Here is a 22381-nt window from a genome sequence, read left to right as displayed (position 1 = left end):
AATTTGAAGTGACCAATCCGCTTTTTGTTCTCTGCTTCTGCTTTCTTCAGCCCTTTTTCTGTCTATAAAGCCAACTTCCTCCGCTCGACTCTTTGGAACACTTATTCTATTTTATGGAATAAGGTGTTGCCCGATTCTGTTTTTTGTTTGTTTCCTCAGAGACCCCGTTCTGAGTGTTGCCCGATAATGGAACTACAAAGTCAATCGAGATCGAGTTGTAAAAAATTACAACTAAATTTATTGTAATTTTCTTGCCTTTTGCCAATAGAAATTCCTTTTTCATTAAGTATTCCTCCCTTACAGTAAGCGACCACGATGACCCCTAATTCACAAGTAAGGAAGAGGAAAGGTTCTGCCCACACCGCCGCCCAGCCAGGCAGACTTGGATTGCATCCTGCGGGTACCACTGCGCATGCCTGCCGGGGAATGACGTCAATCCGAGCTCGTCCCGGCCTCACCAGCGCCATGCTGGGCTCGCGAGCCGCGGGGTTCGCGCGGGGCCTGCAGGCTGTGGCACTCGCGTGGCTGCCGGGCTGGCGGGGCCGCTCCTTCGCCCTGGCGCGTGCGGCAGGCGCGCCCCACAGTGGTGACTTGCAGCCCCCCGCCTGTCCCGAGCCGCGCGGGCGCCAGCTCAGCTTGTCCGCGACAGCGGTGGTGGACTCTGCGCCCCGCCCCCTGCAGCCGTACTTGCGCCTCATGCGGTTGGACAAGCCCATTGGTGAGTGCGGGCGGGCGGGCAGTCCGGGAATTTGCAAGTAGCAGCCTCCGAGTCGGCTCCGCGGAGCTGTTCGCGGCGGCCGGCCGGGGCGTGATGGAAAGGAGAGCCTGAAAGCTTGGGCTTGGCTGCCGGGTGCCGTGCGCCCTGGGGCGAATCACCTCGGGACACTTTGAAATGAGAGCCTGAAAGTTTGAGCTTGGCTGCCGGCTGCCGTGCGCCCTGGGGCGAGTCACCTCGGGACACGCAGTCGGGACAGTCTCCTAAAGGACCCGCCAGTTTCACATCTGTCTGCATCCTGAGCACCTGAAGCGGGCAAGATAATTCTCATTCCACAAATACTTGTTTAAGTGGTGACTCAAGCGAAAGGTTCCGTTCCCGTGGCCCTCCTTCATTTATTAGAATGTTTGATCCTCCCCGCAATCTTGTAAGGCCCACAAAGACAATAATTAAGACAGTTAAGACGCTGAGGAAACTAAGGCTCCTCGTTAGAGCCAGACCAGAAGAACTCTGTGTTTTGATGCTGAGTCGGAGCTTTTTTACCTGCATCACCATAAGGCAAAGATTTAATTCATTTGAACGCAGCAGGGACAGCGCTTACGGACTGCCTGTCAGCTTACAATCGCCCCCGAAAGAAAGATTTTCCTGACCTTCCTATTTTAATTAACACCTACCAACCTCACTTTCTATCCCTTTATCCGCAGTTTTTCTTAATAGCCCTCACTACTAACTAACCTTATGCGCTTGTTGATTGATTGGCTTCTCCAGTAGTGTTAAGTGAATTAATAAGTTCCTACTACATTGTCCGGCCATAGAGATAGAAAAAACTATGGAAACCCTTTACTTTCAAGGAACTCTGGTCTAGTTGAAAAAGACTATTTGGTGAGCTAGGAAAATATGGATCAAATATGAGTGCTACAAAAGCAAGTGCTACAGGAAAAAGAAATTACTGTGGATCCCTTGCTGGAAAGTTTCGAGAAGAAATTATACTCCAAAGGACAAGTTGATTTTGCAGAGGAGGGAAGAGATCTTAGTGCGGGAAGTATTTTTGCAAAGACCCAAGGGTGAAGTGTTAGAACACTAAGAATACGAGCCTGACCTGGAACACCAAGTGGGTGTGGAAAATGGGAAACGAGACTAGACAAGAACGTATCTGAAGAAGCTGGATAGCGTGGAGGAAGAAGTGAAGGATGAACTCCAGCCAATCTAGATGATGACATTTGCCATTGCAGTGTATGGAGATGTATTCAAAGGCCTAGGTACATTTACTCCACTTTTGCCCATACAAGACCCGAATTAGGCCTTGCTTTTGGTATTCTAGATTTATGCACGACCTATTTGGGATTAGAGCACTAAGTTATAACAATCAGCTATCAAAGCATAAAAGCCTACTGAATGATAGGTACAGCCCTGCCATCATTGGGAGGCTGTGTATGACCCCCATGCGTTTTGGGGCCAGATTCACGTTGAGAGGCATACATTTCCAAGCCCAGTTCCAGTCTGAAGCCTGACTGTAATTCTGTTCTTGGAGCCTGTGGCATGGAGTGGCAGTGTAGCCTTATAGATGAACATCCGTTATTCCCATTTCCCCAGTTAAACCTCTGGCTTCTATCTTAGTGGCTGGACCTTCCGCCATGTAACAGAAGGCAACAAAGGGGTTATGAGCAAAACTTTGGAGCCGTACCTCTTGGATGTGAACCGCCACCCTGCTCATCTGAGGGACCTTGGTTAAATTACTTCACCTCTCTGGGCATCCGTTTTTCATCTGTAAAATGAAGATACTATTAATGATAATATGGACTTTATGAGGTCATGAAAATTCATTAATATATGTTAAGTGCTTAGAACAGTGCCTGTCATAATATGTGCTGAAGAAATAGCCATTATTATCTTAGAAGTGGGGAATGGAGAAAATTGTACTTACAGATTGTGTATGTTTGGAAGATACCAGACTGCATGGTTTGGTTCTAAATAAGGTGATCATTACAGGATTTTTCAGAAAACTAAATAGTACTATGTTAGAATTCACTCAACAAGTGTATTTTGAACCCCTACCATATGCCAGAAACAATAATGGACAGGAGTAGAATTCCAGGTTTGATAATTCTTTATTTAAATTCTTATTTTGTGGGATAATTGTATGTTCATTGTTTTACTTCGTTGAAGTTATATCTTGTTACCTTCATTGATCAATAGTAGGTTTCATTGTTTTTGAGAAGGCAATACAGCTACTTTCAAATGGGCTAAACTACCTTATTCCAGAAAGTTTCAGCAGGTGGCACTCGTTCCACCAAATTGGAAGTGTAATTTTTTGTTTTACCACATTTATGGGTGATTATGTTGTCTTGAAGATCATCTGTCTTTGATCTGTCCATCACCCCTCAGAACTTGCTCATTTTATTTCATCTCCCATAGGGTTTTTCTCTTTTCTACAAGAAACATTTCTTTTTGCAATCTGCTTGTCTCTTGTCTTTGCTACCTCTGCGTCTTTCTTCACAGAAAAGTATGGGGAATGAAAGTGTCATATGGAAGACAAAAAAAAAAGCATTGCTAGGAATCAGTAGGGACAAAAGAACAGGTGAAACTGAAGCGTATGGAGAGATTTAGGGAGTACAGAGTGACAGCATTGGACTTAGGACACAGACTGCAGCCAGACCGTCTGGGTTGGAATACCACCTTAGCCTTTTTTTACCTATGTGGTCTTGGGCACAATTACTCCCTCTCTGCGTCAGTTTCTGTATTTGTAAAATGGTTGTAATAAAAATAGTGCCTATCTCATAGGCTTGTTGTGAGAGTCAAAAGTGTTCTGTGAAACCACCTGGTACAGTAAGTGCCATGTATCTGTTATTATTGTTGTCATAACATCATTAATATTGTCATCTCTTAACGACTCTGTGAGGTAGCTGTTCTCTTCCCTCATTTACAGATGAAACAAAGACTTAAGCCTGAAGATACTTTACTGTCTAGCGTCACTCAGCTTACAAGTGGCAGACATAGAACTGAGAAGTCTTCCTACTTTCCCTTTCACTGTAGGAACCCTTGTCATCTGTAGGGGAGCTCTACAGATTCCTATCAGTAAGTGAATACGGTACTTTTAATACAGATTTTTGGCCAAGGAAGTTTTGTTCCTGACAGAAAACACTGTAAGTGGTTACACGTCTTTCTGTCTAGAATTTTTTCTTTTTAGTGGAACCTTCGGTTCTAATTGTACCAGGAAATAATAGCTGTGAAGTGGTATTCTCTCTTCTCTAGCCTAGGAGGATAGGATCAGCTATTCCTCTGTCCCTTGTGAACTGTACTCATAGCTCCAGGGTAAAGAAAGTAGTTAAACCTACTGTGTTTTACTTAAACCACTCTGTTTATCTGTTTCCTCATCTGTAAGATAGGATTATTAACAGTACCTACTATGTAAAGATGTTACTTGGGAGGCTGAGGTGGAAGTATTGCTTGAGCCTGGAAGTCAGAAGCTGTAGTGAACTATGACCTTGTTACTGCACTCCAGCCTCGGCAAGAGAGCCAGACCCTGTCTCTAATATAAATGTATAAATAAATAAGTTTAAAGATGTCATTGAAGATTAAATAAGTTTAGACATATAAAGTATTTAGAACACTGCCTGACACTTTATGAGCACTCTGTAAATGTTAGCCATTGTTACTGTGGAGTGCACCAAGTATGAGTCTGTCCAGGACAACCTGAATTCAGGTCTGAACTGACCATTTCTCAAGGTTTTAGCTTGAGCCTTTTCCTTGACTTTTCTGTTGTGTAAATTTAGATCCCCTTTGGAAAAGACCCTCTGATTCCTCTCTCCCTCCTCCCAAAACTAGCTAACTAACTTAGATAGTTTTGTTTTATGCCTTTGTAGGACCCTGTTCTTGTCCTGTTGTTGGATTAATCTTTTATTGTTATTGTTTATTTAACTGTATTTCTTTCTTTTGATTTATGAGTTGCATGAAGGCAGAAGCCACCTTTCTCTTAGCCACCATTGTATTCCCAGTTCTTAGCACAGTTCTGGCACACAAGTATATGCTTCATAAATATGTCTAAATGAATAAAGCTTAAACTTAGTGAAGCTTAAACATGATTACAGGGACTTTAGTCATTTGACCATTTTTCTTCAGGATCTGAACTTTCTTTAGCCCCAAATCCCTTTTCTCTTGTATACCTCAATAGGAAAGGAAAGCTCAGAATTTATCTAATAGGCAGCATATCCAAACATCAGTTGAAAGACTTTCTTTTTGAAGTAGAATATTAAAGTTCATATTTGAAGTCTTTTATGTAATCTATTTGCTTTTATCTTAATTTCATCTAGTTTATTGGTTAAGTACTAAGAACTAACCCCATTTGTACATGTAGCTGCAAAGTACTCAGTTCAAAATAACAAAAAAACTAACACTTATAATCTCAGCACTTTGGGAGGCCAAGGTGGGACGATTACTTGAGGCCAAGAATTTGGGACTAGCCTGAGCAACATAATTCCCTGGGCATGGTGTCTTGCACCTGTAGTTCTAGCTACTAGGGAGGCAGAGGCAGGAGGATCACTTGAGCTCAGGAGTTTGAAGCCACAGTGAGCTACGATTATGCCATTGTACTCCAGCTTAGGTGGCAGAGTGAGATGCTGTCTCAAAAAAAAAAAAAAAAAGAAAAAAAAAATACTAGACCATCTTAGTGTATTGTACTAACAATAGTAAAGGAAATTTTTGCTAACTTTTCTGAGTAGGTAATGTGTGTATATGATACAATATTCAGAAGGTGCCAGGGTATAGAGTGAAAGGCAAGTCTGTTACCCCTGGCTCCTGTCCACGCAGTTCCCCTACCCAGAAGCAACCATTATTATATGTTTCTAGTGTGTTCTTCCTGACACAGTCATTGAGCATATTAACATTCACGCATGAATGTTTTATATGTAGGTACATATCTATATATATTTATATACACATATAAACACACAATAAACAATTTTTAAGTTGTCCTTCACAAAGGTAGGGCCATTTTGTAACCTCATTAGAAATACATAAGAGTATTCAACTCCCTAGAGTGTGTTGTCAGACGTTGGGTTTTGCCAGTGATAGGTGAAAATTTTTATCTCAATGTAGTTTTCATGTGTGTTTCTCAAAGTTGAGTATCTTTTCATATGTATAAGAGCCATTTGTATTTCTTTTTATGTGAATTTTTATTGTGTGTTTTGTCTATTTTTTAATTGGACTGTTGATCTCTCTCTTCTAGGCATTCTGCATAGTAAGATGTCCTTTGTGATCTGAGTTGCAAATTTATTTTCTCGGTTTTGTCATTTGTTTTTTTTTGACTTACAGTGTCCTTTATTTCTTTGGTATGTGGTGTTTAAACAAATGAAGACAGTTAACTGACTTAAATTTGTACCTTTTTTGTCTTTTTATTTTTGCTTAGGAACCTGGCTGCTGTATTTACCATGTACCTGGAGCATTGGTTTGGCAGCTGAACCAGGTTGTTTTCCAGATTGGTACATGCTCTCCCTCTTTGGCACTGGAGCTATTCTGATGCGTGGAGCAGGCTGTACTATTAATGACATGTGGGACCAGGACTATGATAAAAAGGTAATTTCATCCTGAAAAGGAATAGAGAGGCTCTTCTCAATTCTGCGGAATAACATAGTGGTATCACTTTTGAATGCCATATAAAGCAACAAGATCATTCAGTGACCACAGAAGTCCAGCATGGAAAGTGCCAGGATCAGTTGAATAGCTGGTATTGCAAAGTGCAGAGTACAATACTTCCTTTCTCAACACAAGAGTGGCCCCAGGGGCAAGGTGTGTAATTTATTATTATAAAGTGAATTGAGAATTTGGAAGACTGAGGGTGAGGGAGTTAAAGGTTAGGAGTGAAAGTGAAAAATCCATCCTGAACCTTCAAGTGTCAAAAGATCTGTCATCCCTTCCTTTGAGATGTATTTTAGAGCCCTAACTATTCTTACGTAAATCAAGTGAATCAAGGCAGCCCTTGTTAGCGTTTCCTATAATTGTTTCTTTTAAAAACGTAACTTTACCCATTTTTTCTCCTTCGAAAAATAATACATGCTTGTTCTGAAAAATGTAGGTAACATAGAATTGCAACCAATGAAAAGTGCAAGTCATCCTTATCGCCTTCTCTTATCCCCTAGAGAAAACTTCAGTTAAGAACTTGATGCATTATTTTTCTCTGGATTTTTTTTGTACCTGTTCTAATGCATGTGTAAATTATTTCTTTGTTCTTCAACAGACAGTTATTTTCTCAAGGAAAGGGGCCATCTTATTTGCCTTTTTATCTTAGCAACTATGCCATAATTAGTACAAGATCATTAAATGCTTGAGTAAATAATCAATTGAAATTTGATTTTTTAAAAAATCCACACTGAATTATAAAAAGTGAATAATCTTATATAAACTTATATGAAGTTAATAATCACTCCTAGTTTACCTTTTATGTAGTCTGAATTTTCCTTAAGCAAGGCATACCTATAATAATTTTTAGTTAATAGAATAGTATTACGTGTGTGTGTGTGTGTGTGTGTGTGTGTGTGTGTGTTTTGAGACAGAGTTTCACTTTTGTTGCCCAGGCCTGGAGTGCAGTGGTGCGAGCTCGGCTCACCACAACCTCCACCTCCCAGGTTCAAGTGATTCTCCTGCCTCAGCCTCCTGAGTAGCTGGGGTTTCAGGCATGCACCACCATGCCTGGCTAATTTTATATTTTTAGTAGAGATGGGGTTTCTCCACGTTGGTCAGGCTGGTCTGGAACTCCTGACTTCAGGTGATCCACCTGCCTTGGCCCCTCAAAGTGCTGGGATTACAGGCATAAGCCACCGCGCCTGGCCATTAGTATAATTTTTAATTCAAAAACATTTTGAATTACTTGCTATGTGGAAGACCCAGTGGCAGGTTCTAGGATTGCATCGATGAAATACAACATTCCTGACATTCAGGGTTTAGTTATTATAAAACAGTAGAAGTCTTTTGAGAATAGTGTTCACCAGAGAACTTGCTGAAGACCACTTACCTCAACCTAAGGGAGAGGGTTAGAGATAACTTTCCAGGCCGGGGTGACCTTTGAACTCTGAAAGAATAGGATGGCAAAAAAAGAGTGGGCTAGAGGGTGAAGGTTTCTCTAGACAGAGGGAACAGCAGGTCCAGAGGCATGGCTGTGAGACGAGTGTGTGTTTGATAGCAGCAACTACATGGTTTGCGTGTGGCTGGAGGATATGGGGTGTAGTAGAAGAGTGGCAGGAGCTGTATGGTAAAGCATTTCTCTGACGCATCTGGGATGCCTTAATTTGCCAAGAGATGCACACTGTCCTTTTTTTTTTTTCTTTAAAAATGTTTTTGTTTTTATGGATTTAGGGGTACAGTTACAGTCAGGTTACATGGATATAGTGTGTAGTGGTGAAGTCTGGGCTTTTAGTGTACCCATATGTAGTATGACCTAATGGGTAGTATTTCATCCTCCACTCCCCTCCCACCCTCCCACCTTTTGGAGTCTCCAGTAATGTCTCTGTGTACCCATTGTTTAACTCCCACTTATAAGTGAGAACATGTGGTTTTGACTTTCTGATTCTGAGTAATTTCACTAAGAATAATAGCCTTCAGTTCCACCCATGTTACTGCAAATGTCGTGATTTTATTCTTTTTTATGGCCTTGTATTCCATGGTGTATATATGCCACATTTTTTAATCCAGTCATCCATTGATGGACACTTTGGTTGATTCCACGACTTTGCTATTGTGAATAATGCTGTGATAAATGTATGAGTGCAGGTGTCTTTTTGGCAATATGATTTCTTTTCCTGTGGGTAGATACCCACTAGTGAGATTGTTGAATTAGTAGTTCTGTTTTTAGTTCTTGAGAAATCTCCATGCTGTTTTCCATAGAGATTGTACTAATTTACAGCCCCACCAACTGTGTATAAGTGTTCCCGTTTCTCCACTTCCTCACCAACATCTGTTTTTTGACTTTTTAATAGCCATTCTGACTGGCGTAGAAGATGGTATCTCATTGTGGTTTTAATTTGCATTTCTCTGATGATTAGTGATATCTAAGTCCCCAAAAGGAAACACAACAGAAACAAAAATAGACAAATGAGACTTAATTAAACTAAAAAGCTTCTGCATAGCAAAAGAAATAATCAACAGAGCAAACAGACCACCTACAGAATGGGAGAAAATATTTACAAACAATGCGTCCAACAAAGGGCTAATGTCTAAAATCTACAAGGAGCTCAAACAAGAAAAAAATAACCCCATTAAAAAGTAGACAACGCACATGAACAGACATTTTTCAAAAGAAGACATACAAGCAACCAGCAAATATATGAGATACACACTTTCTTGATTTGGAGGTTCACACATCCTGGTCAGTTTTATTCTGTACACTCTGTGAATGAGGCTTCTGGCATATATCACTTCAAGATAATTCTTGAACATGTTAATAGTAGTTCATCACTTTAAAAAATTTCTAGCTTAGTATAAGCCTTCCAGAAAATGAAAAATAGTGCCATAAATTAGTAACAGTTTATGAAGCGTGGGTCTGTTTAGATAAGTGAACATTTGAGATTAAATATTTGAAGGCAAACTGCAAAATTCTGAATTGCTTTATCTTATTTGGTAGACAGACTCTCCCCTAAATGTTTACATCCCACACTCTTGACTAGAGTTAAAACTAATTACATAGATTTTGACTTCTGCTTCCAGGAAGATGGGATAGATGTATTTTCCCTATTCTTTCCACTAAGTATGACTAAAACGCCTGGACATTATACATAAAACAAACATAAGAAGACTGTGGAGAAAAGGTGGCAGACTGGCTAGGGACCTCAGGACCCAAAGAATTTCCTAGATTTTGTTTTTCTTCATATATCCCAGTCTTGGAACTGAAGAAGCCAGAAATCTGGAAATGTCACTGGGCACAGACAGGAAAAAAATAAAAAAAATTTTAAAAAAATAAAAAGCCTGCTTGGCGGGGGCCAGTGGAAACCAGGCTGGGAACGTGAGCTTGTAACCTCAGCTGGTAGCAATTAGGCAGCATCTCCCACCCCCTTCTTTTGCCAGAGCAGTGTCAAAAAAAGTCAACCGAAATAAAAGGTTTAAATAAGATTCATAGTCTCAAGACATAATACTTAAATGTCCAGATTTCAGTTAAGAATCATTTGTCATACCAAGAACTAGGAAAATCTCAACTTGAGTGAAAAAAAGACAATCAGCAGATGAACAACACTGAGATAGCAGAGATGTTAGGATTTCTTAGAAAGATTTTTAAAGTAGCAATCATAAATATGCTTCAGTGAGCAATTACAAACATGCTTGAAACAAATGAAAAATACCACCTCTCAGCAAAGAAATAGAAAATATAAAGGAGAACCAAATGGAAATTTTAGAAGTGAAAGATATAATAATTGTAATAATAATTAAGTGGATGGGCCCAACAGCAGAATGGAGGGGACAGAGGAAGGAATCAGTGAACTGGAGATAGAATAATAGAAATGACACCATCTGGAAAACAGAAATAGACGAAAAGCACAACTCATAAGAGGAAAAATTGAATTTGCACTTCATCAACAAATTTTTATTTGTTAAGGACCCCGTTAAGAAGATTAAAAGGGCTGGGCACCGTGGCTCACGCTTATAATCCTGCCACTTTGGGAGGCCGAGGCAGGCGGATCACTTGAGGTCAGGAGTTTGAAACCAGCTTGGTCAATATGGTAAAACCTTGTCTTTACTAAAAATACAAAAAATTAGCCAGGCGTGCTGGTGGATGCCTGTAATCCCAGCTACTTGGGAGGCTGAGACAGGAGAATCGCTTGAACCCGGGAGGCAGAGGTTGCAGTGAGCTGAGATTGTGCCAGTTCGTAAATATTTTAGGCTTTCTCTGTGGAAATTGAACGTGTTATATCTAAATAGCTGATAAGGAAGTTGCTTTTTTTTTTATTTATTTATTCATTTGACACAGGGTCTTGCTGTATCACCCATGCTGGAGAGCTTGATGCAATCATGACTCACTGCAGCTTCAACCTCCTAGGCTCAAGCAATCCTCCTACCTCAGCTTCCCCAATAGCTGGGGCTACAGGCACACATCACCCTACCTGGCTAATTTTTTTTTTTTTTTTTTTTTTGTAGAGACAGCGCCTCCCTATGTTGCCTAGGCTGGTCTTGAACTCATGGCCTCAAACAGTCCTCCCGCCTCAGCCTCCCAAAGTGCTGGGATTACAGGCTTAAGCCACTGCACCCAGCCAAGAAGTTCCTTTGTTTTGTTTGTTTAGAGATGGGGATGGGAGAAAGAATGAGTGATGGGAATTTTTAGTTCTTTTCAAAGCTATTTTAAATATGAAGTTTTGATTCCTGACAGTACTTAAAATGTTGATTTCTGTCTTCATTCATATTGGTGCCTACCATGGGCCAGTCTCTTCATTAAATGTTTAAATAAATGATTGAGTCATTACATGTAGCTAAGGTATCTGTTTTTATGTTTTAAGGTTACAAGAACAGCCAATCGTCCAATAGCCGCTGGAGACATTTCAACTTTTCAGTCCTTTGTTTTTCTTGGGGGACAGCTAACCTTGGCACTGGGTGTTCTTCTGTGTCTAAATTACTACAGGTATATTAAACATCATGTAGTTTTATATACATGTTTTCCACATCATGTATAAAATCTCTCCTTTGAAATGGAGAAAGTAGGAATCAAATGAAATATCTTTATCACAAAGTTGTTCATTTGCTACTTATTAAGCATCTGTAAGTTAGCAAGTGTAAGTAACTCACCACACATTTTTAAATCTGCTTCAAGAATGCTTTCAGCCAAAGGAGTTAAGAAATGAACATTTAATTTGTTTTGAACCACCTTCAGTATTTGTACTACATTCCCTAAGGGACACAAGGCAATTTCATAGGTTTTCTAAATGCGTGCATGGATGTGTGTGTATACACCCACACATATATGTATAATTTTATTTATGTTGACAGTATCTCTAAAGTAGACTTAAAGCAGAAGTGATTATACTCATTTTGCAAAAAGAGGAACTATGTCTTTCCCAGGGTGGTGTTACTAATCAATGACTGAAGAAAGAAGTGGGAGGACTCATTCCTGTATCTCTTAAACAAGACAAAACCAAATTTTTGTGTACAGATTGCGGTTTACAAAATGCTTCAATGGGAGAGAAGAAAGACAAAAGAGTTACTTTATGGAGACTAGACTTAATTGCATGCCTTGCCCTGATAGCATCAATTACATGAAAATACCTTTGGAAGGTTATTTCTGGAAGGGGTAGTGTTAGATAAACTTTGAGGTCCTAAGAACATCTTATTTTATCACATTTTCATAGGTGTTTCCTTTTTTCTAGAAAAGTAACACTGCATCATATATATAAGGAGGGATATCTTGACTCTAATTATTAATTAGGACATCTCAGTTTATTAGATGCCTTAATGTTTGCAAACAGTTCAGAGAGGCAGTAACATTTGGTAGTTAACATTTGGTGTTTGATAGGTTGGACTCTGGAGCCAGACTGCCTTAGGTTTGAATCTAGGCTCTTCTATGACTAGCTATATGACAATTAGCAAACTACTTAATTTCTTTGTGCTTCAGTTTTCCCATCTGCAAAAAAGAAAGACAATAAAACTTTGTAATACCTGCCTTTTGGAGTCATTTTGAAGATTATAATGAATTAACAAGTGTGATTCACTTAGAATAGTGCCTAATACATAATAGTATTGTATGTGTTAGCTATTATTTTGTTTGATTGTTTTATAACATTTAAAATAGTTTTTTACTCATCCTTTGTAATAGGGAAAGTCAAAGTTTAGGAAGATAACTTACATAAAATATAATTTAAGATAAAATATATTTTCCAATTAGTATTATTTATGTCGTCTTAAAGTATTTCGTGGTTTCTAAGAGGTAGTGGTAATAATCACTTTAATGGTTTTTCCTCTTTTCAGTATAGCTCTGGGAGCAGGATCCTTACTTCTTGTCATCACCTACCCACTAATGAAAAGAATTACATACTGGCCTCAACTAGCCTTGGGTGAGCTTAAAATAACTAAAAGTATTTCCTTTGATACTTGCAAACTACACTTTTATGGAGAGATAGGTAAATAGGTAGAGATGAAATGACAAATCAGTCATGTAATTTTCCTAACCAATAGTAGATATTCATGTTTTAAAGGAGAGCAGTTAGCTATTTTTATTAGCTAAGAAATATTGCATATTTATTAGGGTTATCATCATCATCATTATTTTTTCCTCTCCTCTCTCCCCCACTCCTCCCCTCCCCTACCCTCTCCTCTCCCCTCTTCTTCTCTGAGACAGGGTCTTGATCTGTTGCCCAGACTGGAGTGCAGTGGCACCATCTCAGCTTACTGCAGCCTTGACCTCCCAGGCTCAAGTGATCCTCCCACCTCAGCCTCCTGAGTAGCTAGGATTACAGGCATTCACAACCCTGCCTGGCTAATTTTTGTATTTTTTGTAGAGACAGGGTTTCGCCATGTTGCCCAGGCTGGTCTCAAACCCCTGATCTCAAGAGATCTGCCTGCCTTGGCTTCCCAAAGTGCTGGGATTATAGATGTGTGCCATCACGCCTGGCCATTGCTTTCTGAAATGCTTTTTTAAAAACCTAGGTATGTCATGAAAAAATATTTGATCTAGATGCCCCGAAGAATTTGGGGAATGGGGCAGGAAGCACTCTGTGGCAGGAAAACAAGGGTTAAAGTGTATGTGATAGCTTAGACTGCTCGTATTCTGTGAAGCCTCTCAGGAAGAAGTTAAGACAGTCTCTTCTGGGCTACCATAGGATTCTAATCCGGCACTTACTCATTTCAGCAGCATTAATTCAACCAAGAATACATTGAGAGCCTCCTATGGTCTCCGGTTAATAAATTGTGGCCCAGCATTTAGCATAGCACTTGGCACGGTGTAGGTATTGTATACATACTTGTTGGTGAAAAGAAAGGAAGATAGTTAGGTAAGCAGGTATCAGAATCTGTTGCAAAAATATCTATTCCTAGACTTCTCTATTCTATTCCTAGAATGATTCTAGTTCTTTGAATCATTTTTATCAGTAAATGAAAGAACTAAAAGCAACTCAAGAAATTGGTGTGAGCCTGATTTGCGGGAAAGTTGTGGTAGAATATTTATCTTTTTCTAAGATCCTCTCATTCAATGTTCTCTTTATTAAATTTGAAATTATATTCTCAATATAAGCATTTCCTATCTATAAGATAATATTAAGAAGCTGGTATATTTACTCCAAATATTTACTGAACCCCTACATTTACTTCGTGCCAGGAATGGCAGCAGGTACTGGGAAAATAAAAATGACTAAAACACACTATCTTTAAGGAATTGGAGATGGAGATGACAGATAAACAGGTCATTGCAGTACAAAGTGGCAGGCAGGAGTGCTATGGGACCACAAAGGAGAGGCACTTAATCAGTTAAGGAGGGGACATGAGTGGAAATAGGTAATATAGGAGGAGAAAAGGGGTTTCTGAGAAAAGATATCTGGGACACATTGAGTTTAAGGTACATGAGCAATTTGCAGGCAGAGAAGTCCAGCAGACGGTTCAGTATGCAGTCTGGAGCTTAGGAGAGTTATCAGGCTTGCAAGTGGAGATTTGAGAGCTGTCAACATGTAGGTGTTTGTTTACAGTCCTCAGAGATGATGCCCTTGTGGAATAAATCAGTGTTCCTATGTATACTCATGTTTCTGTAGCTGATAGGGGAGGCAGAGTGGTAACAGAAAGAACATGGGTTTTTGAGTCAGATAGATGTAAGTTCAGATCCCAGCATCTACTGTTATTGGTAGTGCCGTGCACCATACTAGGTGGGATAAATCTTCTCTTTAAACCTCCTATTTACTTAATTCGGGGATATTATTCTTTTTATTAGCTCTGTTACTTTAGTTGTTAATTAACCTCTCTGAGCCTGTTTTCTTTTTCGTAAAATGGAGCTAATAATTACCACCGAGAGTTGAAAGGGTATAAGGAAGGAACCCACAGAAAGCAGCACACACAGAGTCTGATACCCAGGAGCACTGAATGCACTCCGATGCCACTCCTTCCCTTTAGGATTCTAAAGTACATATAGACTTTCCCCTTTTTTGTGTTTTGCTAATTGTAGGCTTGACATTTAATTGGGGAGCATTACTTGGATGGTCTGCTATCAAGGGTTCCTGTGATCCATCTGTTTGCCTGCCTCTTTATTTTTCTGGAGTTATGTGGACACTAATATATGATACTATTTATGCCCATCAGGTAAAGAAATTATGTTTTCTTAACTTTGGTTTAGTTGTTGCTGTTTTTAAAGAACCAAATTAAGGAGAAAGCATTTTTTTCTAAAATTTGTTGTTGTTTTTTAAGAACTTTAAGAACCAAATTAAGGAGGAAGAATTTTTTTTTCTAAAAAGAAAGTCATTCACAGTTCCATGGCTCCAACAAAATTTTGTTTATGTTTGTGTTTACCAAAATTCAACTCATTTATTTTATTTACAAGCAATAAAGTAGTATTTACTATATGCCAGGCACTGTTTTAAGTACTTTACAGACTTAATCCCCCAACAGCCTTTGAGGAAAGTACTTACATTATCCTCATTTAACAGAAGAGGAAATATGTGAAGAAGTATTTGTCCATGTCACACAGTTAGTGGGTGGCAGAACTGCGATTCAAACCCAGTATTCAGTGACTGCTTTTAACCACTACATTCTCCTGTCCCTCTAATCACTGAATTATGCAACTTTTTTACTTGGTATAGTTAGTGAACATTTTCCCATATTTTTACCAATTCTTTGTCATTGTCGCTTTAAGACTATGGACTATGAGATAGTCCATGCCCCAATTTAACATGCTATAAATTTGATGTACTATAATTGAAAAAAATTTAACAGTTTCTCTATTTTGGCTACTTAAGTTGTTTCTGAGTTTTCACAATTATAAGTAATATTGTTCTAATCATTAATACTTCTTGAATAGGAGTTTTTCAGTTAAATTTTTAGAAGTGGTATTATTGACTTAAAGGATTATATGCATTTTTATAGCTTTTGATATTGCCTTTTTGATAAATTCCATTTTAAAAGCTCATTTTTTCTTTTACATTTATAAACTCTCCCCCAGCTTTAATGAGGAGTAATTAACAAATAAAATTATGCATATTCAAGGTATACAGTGTGATGATTTGATAGTACATGTTCTGAGAATACATTTATAAACTTTTCAAAAATGTTTTTCTCATTTTTCTGAAATATGATTATGTATTCTCAATCATTTACTTGAAGAATATGTCTGGATTTCATTCTGTTTTCTTCCACTAAACCCCCTATGCCCTGCTACATTTGTAGTATCATGAAAAGGCAGATCTGTAATCAGTCTTACTTCCAAAGTGAAACTTGACTTACAGATTAGAAGAGATGCCTGTACTTTTTGCAGTAAGGTCTGGAATGAGTGCTTAGGATACCAGTACTCCAACTAGATTAAACAACTTCAGGAAAACACCACATACTCATTGGCATTTTTGTGGTTCACATAATAACTATAGACACAGTTTGCACCCTGAAGGTGATTCTAGTATGAAAGGACAAACAGAAACACCCACAGTCATTGTTATTTGGATTTGGGCCCCAAAAGAGAACCTGTCAGGTTGCTGTCTGACGATAGGTCAGTGCAGAGAGTTCAGCATGCAGCCACTGATACCATGTGACCATCATTATTTACAACAGTATATGGAGATGCTTACAAGTAAACTTGCTGGGAGACACCAGGCAGCTACATGTGATTATATCATCAAGGCCTAGCTCTACCTAAACAGGATTTGATAGGAAAGGCAAGGGATAGGTTGGGCTAGAAGTGGAAAATGAGTGGATGTGGTTAGGTGGTAAGTAAGCATTTTTCTACATCTGTGACTTTTGCAAGATTGAAACTAAAATGTATAGATTATTGAGATTTGAGAACTCTGAGGTAGAGAGGAGCTATGGGAAGAATTAGCTGGAATTTAATCCTAACACTAAAAATATAGTTGAGTCATTATAGGATTATAACAAATATAATGGTATATAGAAATGAAGCTGGATGGTGATTTTAGCAGTGGTGTTTAGCTTTGATTGGCCTACACATTCATTACTGATCAGCCTGTTTCTGAGTTACTGTCATCTTTCACCGCTTATGGTATATCTGCATGTTCTTTAAAGACAATTTCTTCTGGAAGTAGTTAGTGGTAATTGGTTGCGCAACCTTGTGAATATACTAAAAAACACTAAATCTGATACTTCAAAATGTGAATTTTATGGTGTGTGAACTAAATCTCAAAAAACAGTTTATTTTTCTTTCTGATATTAGGACAAAAGAGATGATGTTTTGATTGGTCTTAAGTCAACGGCTCTGCGGTTCGGAGAAAACACCAAGCCGTGGCTCAGTGGCTTCAGTGTTGCAATGCTGGGGGCACTGAGCCTAGTGGGTGTGAACAGTGGACAGACTGCTCCCTACTATGCTGCCCTGGGTGCTGTAGGAGCCCATCTGACTCACCAGGTTTGACCTTTTTCTTATCTGTCCCTCATATTTCCTTGGTATAAATTATAAAAATTATTTAAACAGTATGCCCTCTGTGTTTACCTGGCAAGGAGCTTCTTAAACAACTACTTGGCTTGCACTGCCTTTAACAGACCCCCCTGCCCTCCAGCCTCAACTTATAAGAAAGCTAGCTATAGTATTTTATTTTATTTTTAAACTTTTTTTTGAAACAGGGTTGTCCAGCCTGTCATCCAGGCTGGAGTGCAGTGGTGCAATCACAGCTCACTGCAACCTCTAACTCCTGAGCTGAAGCAATCCTCCCACCTCAGCATCCTGGGTAGCTGGGACTGCAGTCATGCACCACTATGCCTGGCTAATTTTGTTATTTTTTGTAGAAATGGGGTCTTGAGATTTTGCCCAGGCTGGTCTCAAATTCCTGGCTTCAAGCAATCTTCCTGCCCTGATCTCCCAAAAGTGCTGGGATTACCAGTGTGAGCTACCAACCCCAGCCAAGGTATATTATTTTTAAAAAATAATATAGGCCTAAATCCAAATTTTCCCCTCTGATTTTCCTGGAATTACTTCTGATTCGTGTCTGGAAAAATTTCAGTAATATCTGAAGCTTGTGGTTTGAGTTGAATTACTCTAAAAGCAAACTGACAGATAAAGCTTTTTAAAAAAAAATCTGGGTTTCTAGTGATGGTTAGTAGACTAATTATTCATAAATTTGGTTTCTGCTGGCATAAAGACCAAGGCCAGATAAGACATGAAATGCGGAACATGTCAAAGTTCTGCCAGTAGAGAACAGGAAGCTGTCATTTCAGGATATTCACCCACACCACATCCCCTACCTGTCACAAACTTATGTTGAGAATCTACATTGTTGACTTGTAAATGAATGAACTAAATCTAATTTTGATCAAATCACTTGCTAATAAATTGACTATATTTTTATGTCAGTGTTATTGTTATTTTCATTAAACAGAATCAAAAAGGTATTCATGGTGGATCACCTGAGGTGAGGAGTTTGACCAACTTGGCCAACATGGCAAAACCCCGTCTGTACTAAAAATATAAAAGTTAGCTGGGCATGGTGGTGGGCACCTGTAATCCCAGCTACTCGAGAGGCCGAGGCAGGAGAATCACTTGAACCCAGGAGGCAGAGGTTCCAGTGAGCCAAGATCATGCCACTGCACTTCACTCTTCAGCCTGGGCGACAGAGCAAGACTCCATCTCAAAAAAAAAAAAAAAAAGAAAGTATTCATGAAGCTGTATTTAGATGACTGATTTTATACAGATTATTGCCAATTACTATCAGTATAGGCAAGACTCACATAACGTGGTATGAAGGAAATCAGAATCTGATGTCTATAAAGTAAACCATATGCTGTGTCCCCTCCGCTGTTTTCCTCACTGTGAAAACTAAAATGTGAATTGGTGACTCTCCAGGATGTCACCATTTTTCCCTTCAGAATTTCTCAGCATCCCTTTTTGGTCGTAGCTCAGCTCCATGAGGGCTGACATTGTCATTTGATTGTCTGGTCTGGATAATGGGTATATGTTAATATTTAAACACCTGAATATTAAATAGTACAGGAAGGCAAAAATTATTAAGACAATCACAAATATTATAAAGAATCCTCGGCCAGGCGCAGTGGCTCACGCCTGTAATCCCAACACTTTGGAAGGCCAAGGTGGGCAGATCACTTGAGGTCAGGAGTTCAAGATCAGCCTGGCCAACATGGATAAACCCTGTCTCTACTAATAATACAAAAATTAGCTGGGCATGGTGGTGTGCACCTGTAATTCCAGCCACTCGAGAGGCTGAGGCAGGAGAATCACTTGAACCCAGGAGGTAGAGGTTACAGTGAGCCAAGATGGTGTCACTGCACTCCAGCCTGGGTGACAGAAGGAAACTGTGACTCAAAAACAAAGGAAGGAAAAAGAAATACTTGGAGCCCACTTTATATTTTAAATCGCATTTATGGTCCTCTGTCCAGTTTTTTTGTTGTTGTTGTTGTTTGTTCTGAAACAGAGTCTTCCCTCTGTCACCCAGGCTGGAGTGAAGTGGCACGATCTTGGCTCAGTACAACCTCCACCGCCTCCTGGTTTCAAGCGATTCTCGTGCCTCAGCCTCCTTAGTAGCTGGGACCACAGGCGCATGCCATCATGCCCAGCTCATTTTTGTATTTTTTTAGTAGAGACGGGGTTTCGCCATGTTGGCCAGACTGATCTCGAACTCTTGGCCTTAAGTGATCAGCCCGCCTCAGCCTCCCAAAGTGCTGGGATTACAGGCATGAGCCACCACGCCTAGCCTCCCTGTCCAGTTTTCCATACAGTGTTTAAAGATGGATGTAGCCTTTTAGTATTTAAAGAGAAAGGAAATCATCATAATTGTAAGTCTGCAGACCACGTAATAAAGAATAGTCCCCCATGCCTAAGGAAGATAGGAACATACATGAGACTTCCTTACTGTATTTGCAGGGCTACCATGGGGAAAAAGGAGTACACTTGTTCTAGATTACTAGCAACAGATATAGGTCTCTAACTCCCCTTCCCTAAATGTAGGTGCCTGAACAGGAGAGATTTAGAAATGTGGGAGGACATTTTTGGTTATCATAATAAACTAGGAGGGGTGACTATATGGATGATGGCCAGATACAGTCAATATCTTGTGCTGCACCAGATTGTCCTGCATTATAGAGAGTTGTCCTGCCCAAATGGGACTTGTTCTCCATTGAGAAACTTTGCTCCGGACACTAAAACCAGAACTGGAGGGTAGGAGTTGCAGGGAGACAGATTTTAGATCAGTCAGTATAAGGAAGAACTTTCTAAATAGTTAGAACTAAAAATAGTATGGGTTGCCTCACAAGCATTCATGCAACCCTTAACCGAAAGTTCTTAGGAAACAGCTTGGATGATTCCAAGTGAAAAATATGGTAAATTTTTCTTTTTCTTTTTCTTTTTTTTGAGATAGAGTCTCACTCTCTCACCCAGGCTAGGAGGGTGCAGTAGGGTGATCACGGCTTATTGCAGCCTTGACCTCTTGGCCTCAAGCAATCCTCCCACCTCAGCCTCTTGAGTAGCTGGGACTACAGGCATGTGCCATCGTGCCCAGCTAATTTTTCATTTTTTATATTTGTATTTTTTGTATTTGCTGTTTTCTCTGTGTTTCCTCTGTGTTAACATGTTTATTTGTTATGACCCAAAGTCCAGACTAGGTATTAATACAACTCTGTATTCCTCTCTTGCAGATTTACACTCTAGACATCCACAGACCTGAGGATTGTTGGAATAAATTTATCTCCAACCGAACACTGGGACTAATAGTTTTTTTAGGGATTGTGCTTGGGAATTTGTGGAAAGAAAAGAAGACAGACAAAACAAAGAAGAGTATAGGGAATAAAATAGAAAATTAATGAATGAAATTTATCTAGGAATTATTAAAACATTTTTTACAAAATATAATTAGATTTGAATACAAAATCTGATACAATATGTTAAAGAATTAAGAACCTGAAGATGGAGATTTAGAACATATTTACCTGGATTTTAATTCAATTATTTGCTAGCAAAATTCTCCCTTGTCACAGAAACCAGGGACTCTTCAGGATTTGAGATGGCCTTGAGTATTTTAGTTGATACGTTCTTCTGCCCATTATAATTCTCACCTGAAGTTATGGGGATTGTACGGGTTTTGGCACTTTAGAAAAAGCCTGATGTGGGTCTTACATAAATGATTGTCTGTATAAGAAAATGGACTCTTTTTTTAGGGAAAAATAAAAGCAGCTATGGAAAGTTGGGGCTTACTGTTCTTTATTGTGACCTTTAGTGACTGCCAAAAACTGTAATTTAGGAAACCAATTCTGTTTTTTTACTTTTTAGGAGAATTTAAATAAGCAAATAGAAGTATTTAGCTATTATAGTCACACGTACCACTGTTTACCAACCCTGACTTTTATTTGGGAGATTTGGTCTCTGTGTGCCCAGTGACCAGAACAAACAAGTAGGCAGTCACCAGAGACTACCTTGATTTTCTGTCTATATCTTTTTAATCTTATCCCATTATAGTTTATAGGATAGTGATATTTAAATGTTTACTGTTTTTTCCTTTACCTGCCCTCACCTTCACAATGTTCTCAACACAGTAGCCAGAGTAATTCTCTTAAAACCTGAGTAAGGTCATGTCATTCCTCTCCCCAGAACCCTCCAGGATCTGCCTAGCTCACTCAGTACAAAACAAAAGTCCTACCACCTTCCAGGCCCTCTGTGATCTGGCCTCATGTCTGACTTCTCACACTCACACCTGCAGCTCCACTGGCCTCACTGTTCCTTAAACAGGTAGGGCAGACTCCTACCCCAGGGCCTTTGCATTTACTGTTCACTTTGTCTGGAAAGTTCTCCCCAGATCATGCCTTACTCCACTGCAGAACCTTTCTTAAATGTCACCTTCTCTAAGAGGCTTTTCTTAGCCATCTTCAAAAATCTCACATACAAATACCACCCATACTTCCTGTCCCCTTGCTTTTTTTTTTCTCTCTTCAGCTCTTAACATTAGCAACCTAAAATACACCTTACTTGATTTAAATTGCTCTCATAGACAGTAGGCTATAGGGCAGACAGTCATTTGTATATGTGGGTGTGGCCAGCAGTAAATATAAAATTGTGTGATGAGGGCAACGACGATGATGATGAAGATGATGATGCAGCTAACAGTGTTTACATATGCCAGGCACTGATAAGCATAGGAAAAATTATTTAACTACTCAGCAAATACTGAGCCACTGAAAATGACTTGGGTCAGCTGTTGCAGCTGTAACTTTGCTATAGCAGCAGTGAGTTGAACGGGAGAAGAATTAGGAACATAGTACCCTACTTTTGAGGAAATATGATTGGCTTTGATTTTAACAGAATAGACAGAGTTTAAATCTATGTTGATTTCTGTTTTCTTACAGATACGACCCTATATTTTAAAATGCTTAAAACATCTTAACCCATTGCACTGGTTCCAATTAAAGAAGGGTGAGTACAATGTACTTCAATTTTACAACATTCTCCTTAGTTTATGAAAGTTAAAAATGGAACAAACTTTAAAATCACTAAAAATCCTGCAGCTTTTTTGTGATCCATGGGACAAGAGAACATAACATTAATTCATACACGCTCAAAAAGCT

General features: G+C 39.3%; 1 protein-coding gene across 4 annotated transcripts; it reads left to right on the top strand.

The window, feature by feature from the left end:
- On the top strand, positions 1 to 21005 carry COQ2 (coenzyme Q2, polyprenyltransferase). Of its 4 annotated transcripts, none has more exons than XR_008524215.2 (8): positions 213 to 718; positions 6120 to 6286; positions 11188 to 11309; positions 12650 to 12735; positions 14829 to 14962; positions 17037 to 17225; positions 17603 to 17721; positions 20462 to 20522. XR_008524215.2 is itself a non-coding variant. In XM_063723488.1 (8 exons), the coding sequence occupies exons 1-8, from the start codon at positions 316 to 318 to the stop codon at positions 20624 to 20626; spliced, it is 1299 nt and encodes a 432-aa protein (XP_063579558.1). In that variant the 5' UTR covers positions 215 to 315; the 3' UTR covers positions 20627 to 21005. The 4 variants fall into 4 exon arrangements, 3 of the variants coding, with proteins under 3 accessions (XP_009238433.3, XP_063579559.1, XP_063579558.1); XM_063723488.1 differs by lacking the exon at positions 17603 to 17721 and adding an exon at positions 18193 to 18225 and having other exon boundaries at positions 215 to 718; positions 20462 to 21005; XM_009240158.4 differs by lacking the exon at positions 17603 to 17721 and having other exon boundaries at positions 1 to 718; positions 20462 to 21005.
- Positions 21006 to 22381: the final 1376 nt, after the last annotated feature.

This window comes from Pongo abelii, chromosome 3 (genome assembly GCF_028885655.2).
Source record: "Pongo abelii isolate AG06213 chromosome 3, NHGRI_mPonAbe1-v2.0_pri, whole genome shotgun sequence".
NCBI lineage: Eukaryota > Metazoa > Chordata > Mammalia > Primates > Hominidae > Pongo > Pongo abelii.
This window is presented reverse-complemented; position numbering and strand designations above follow the sequence as displayed.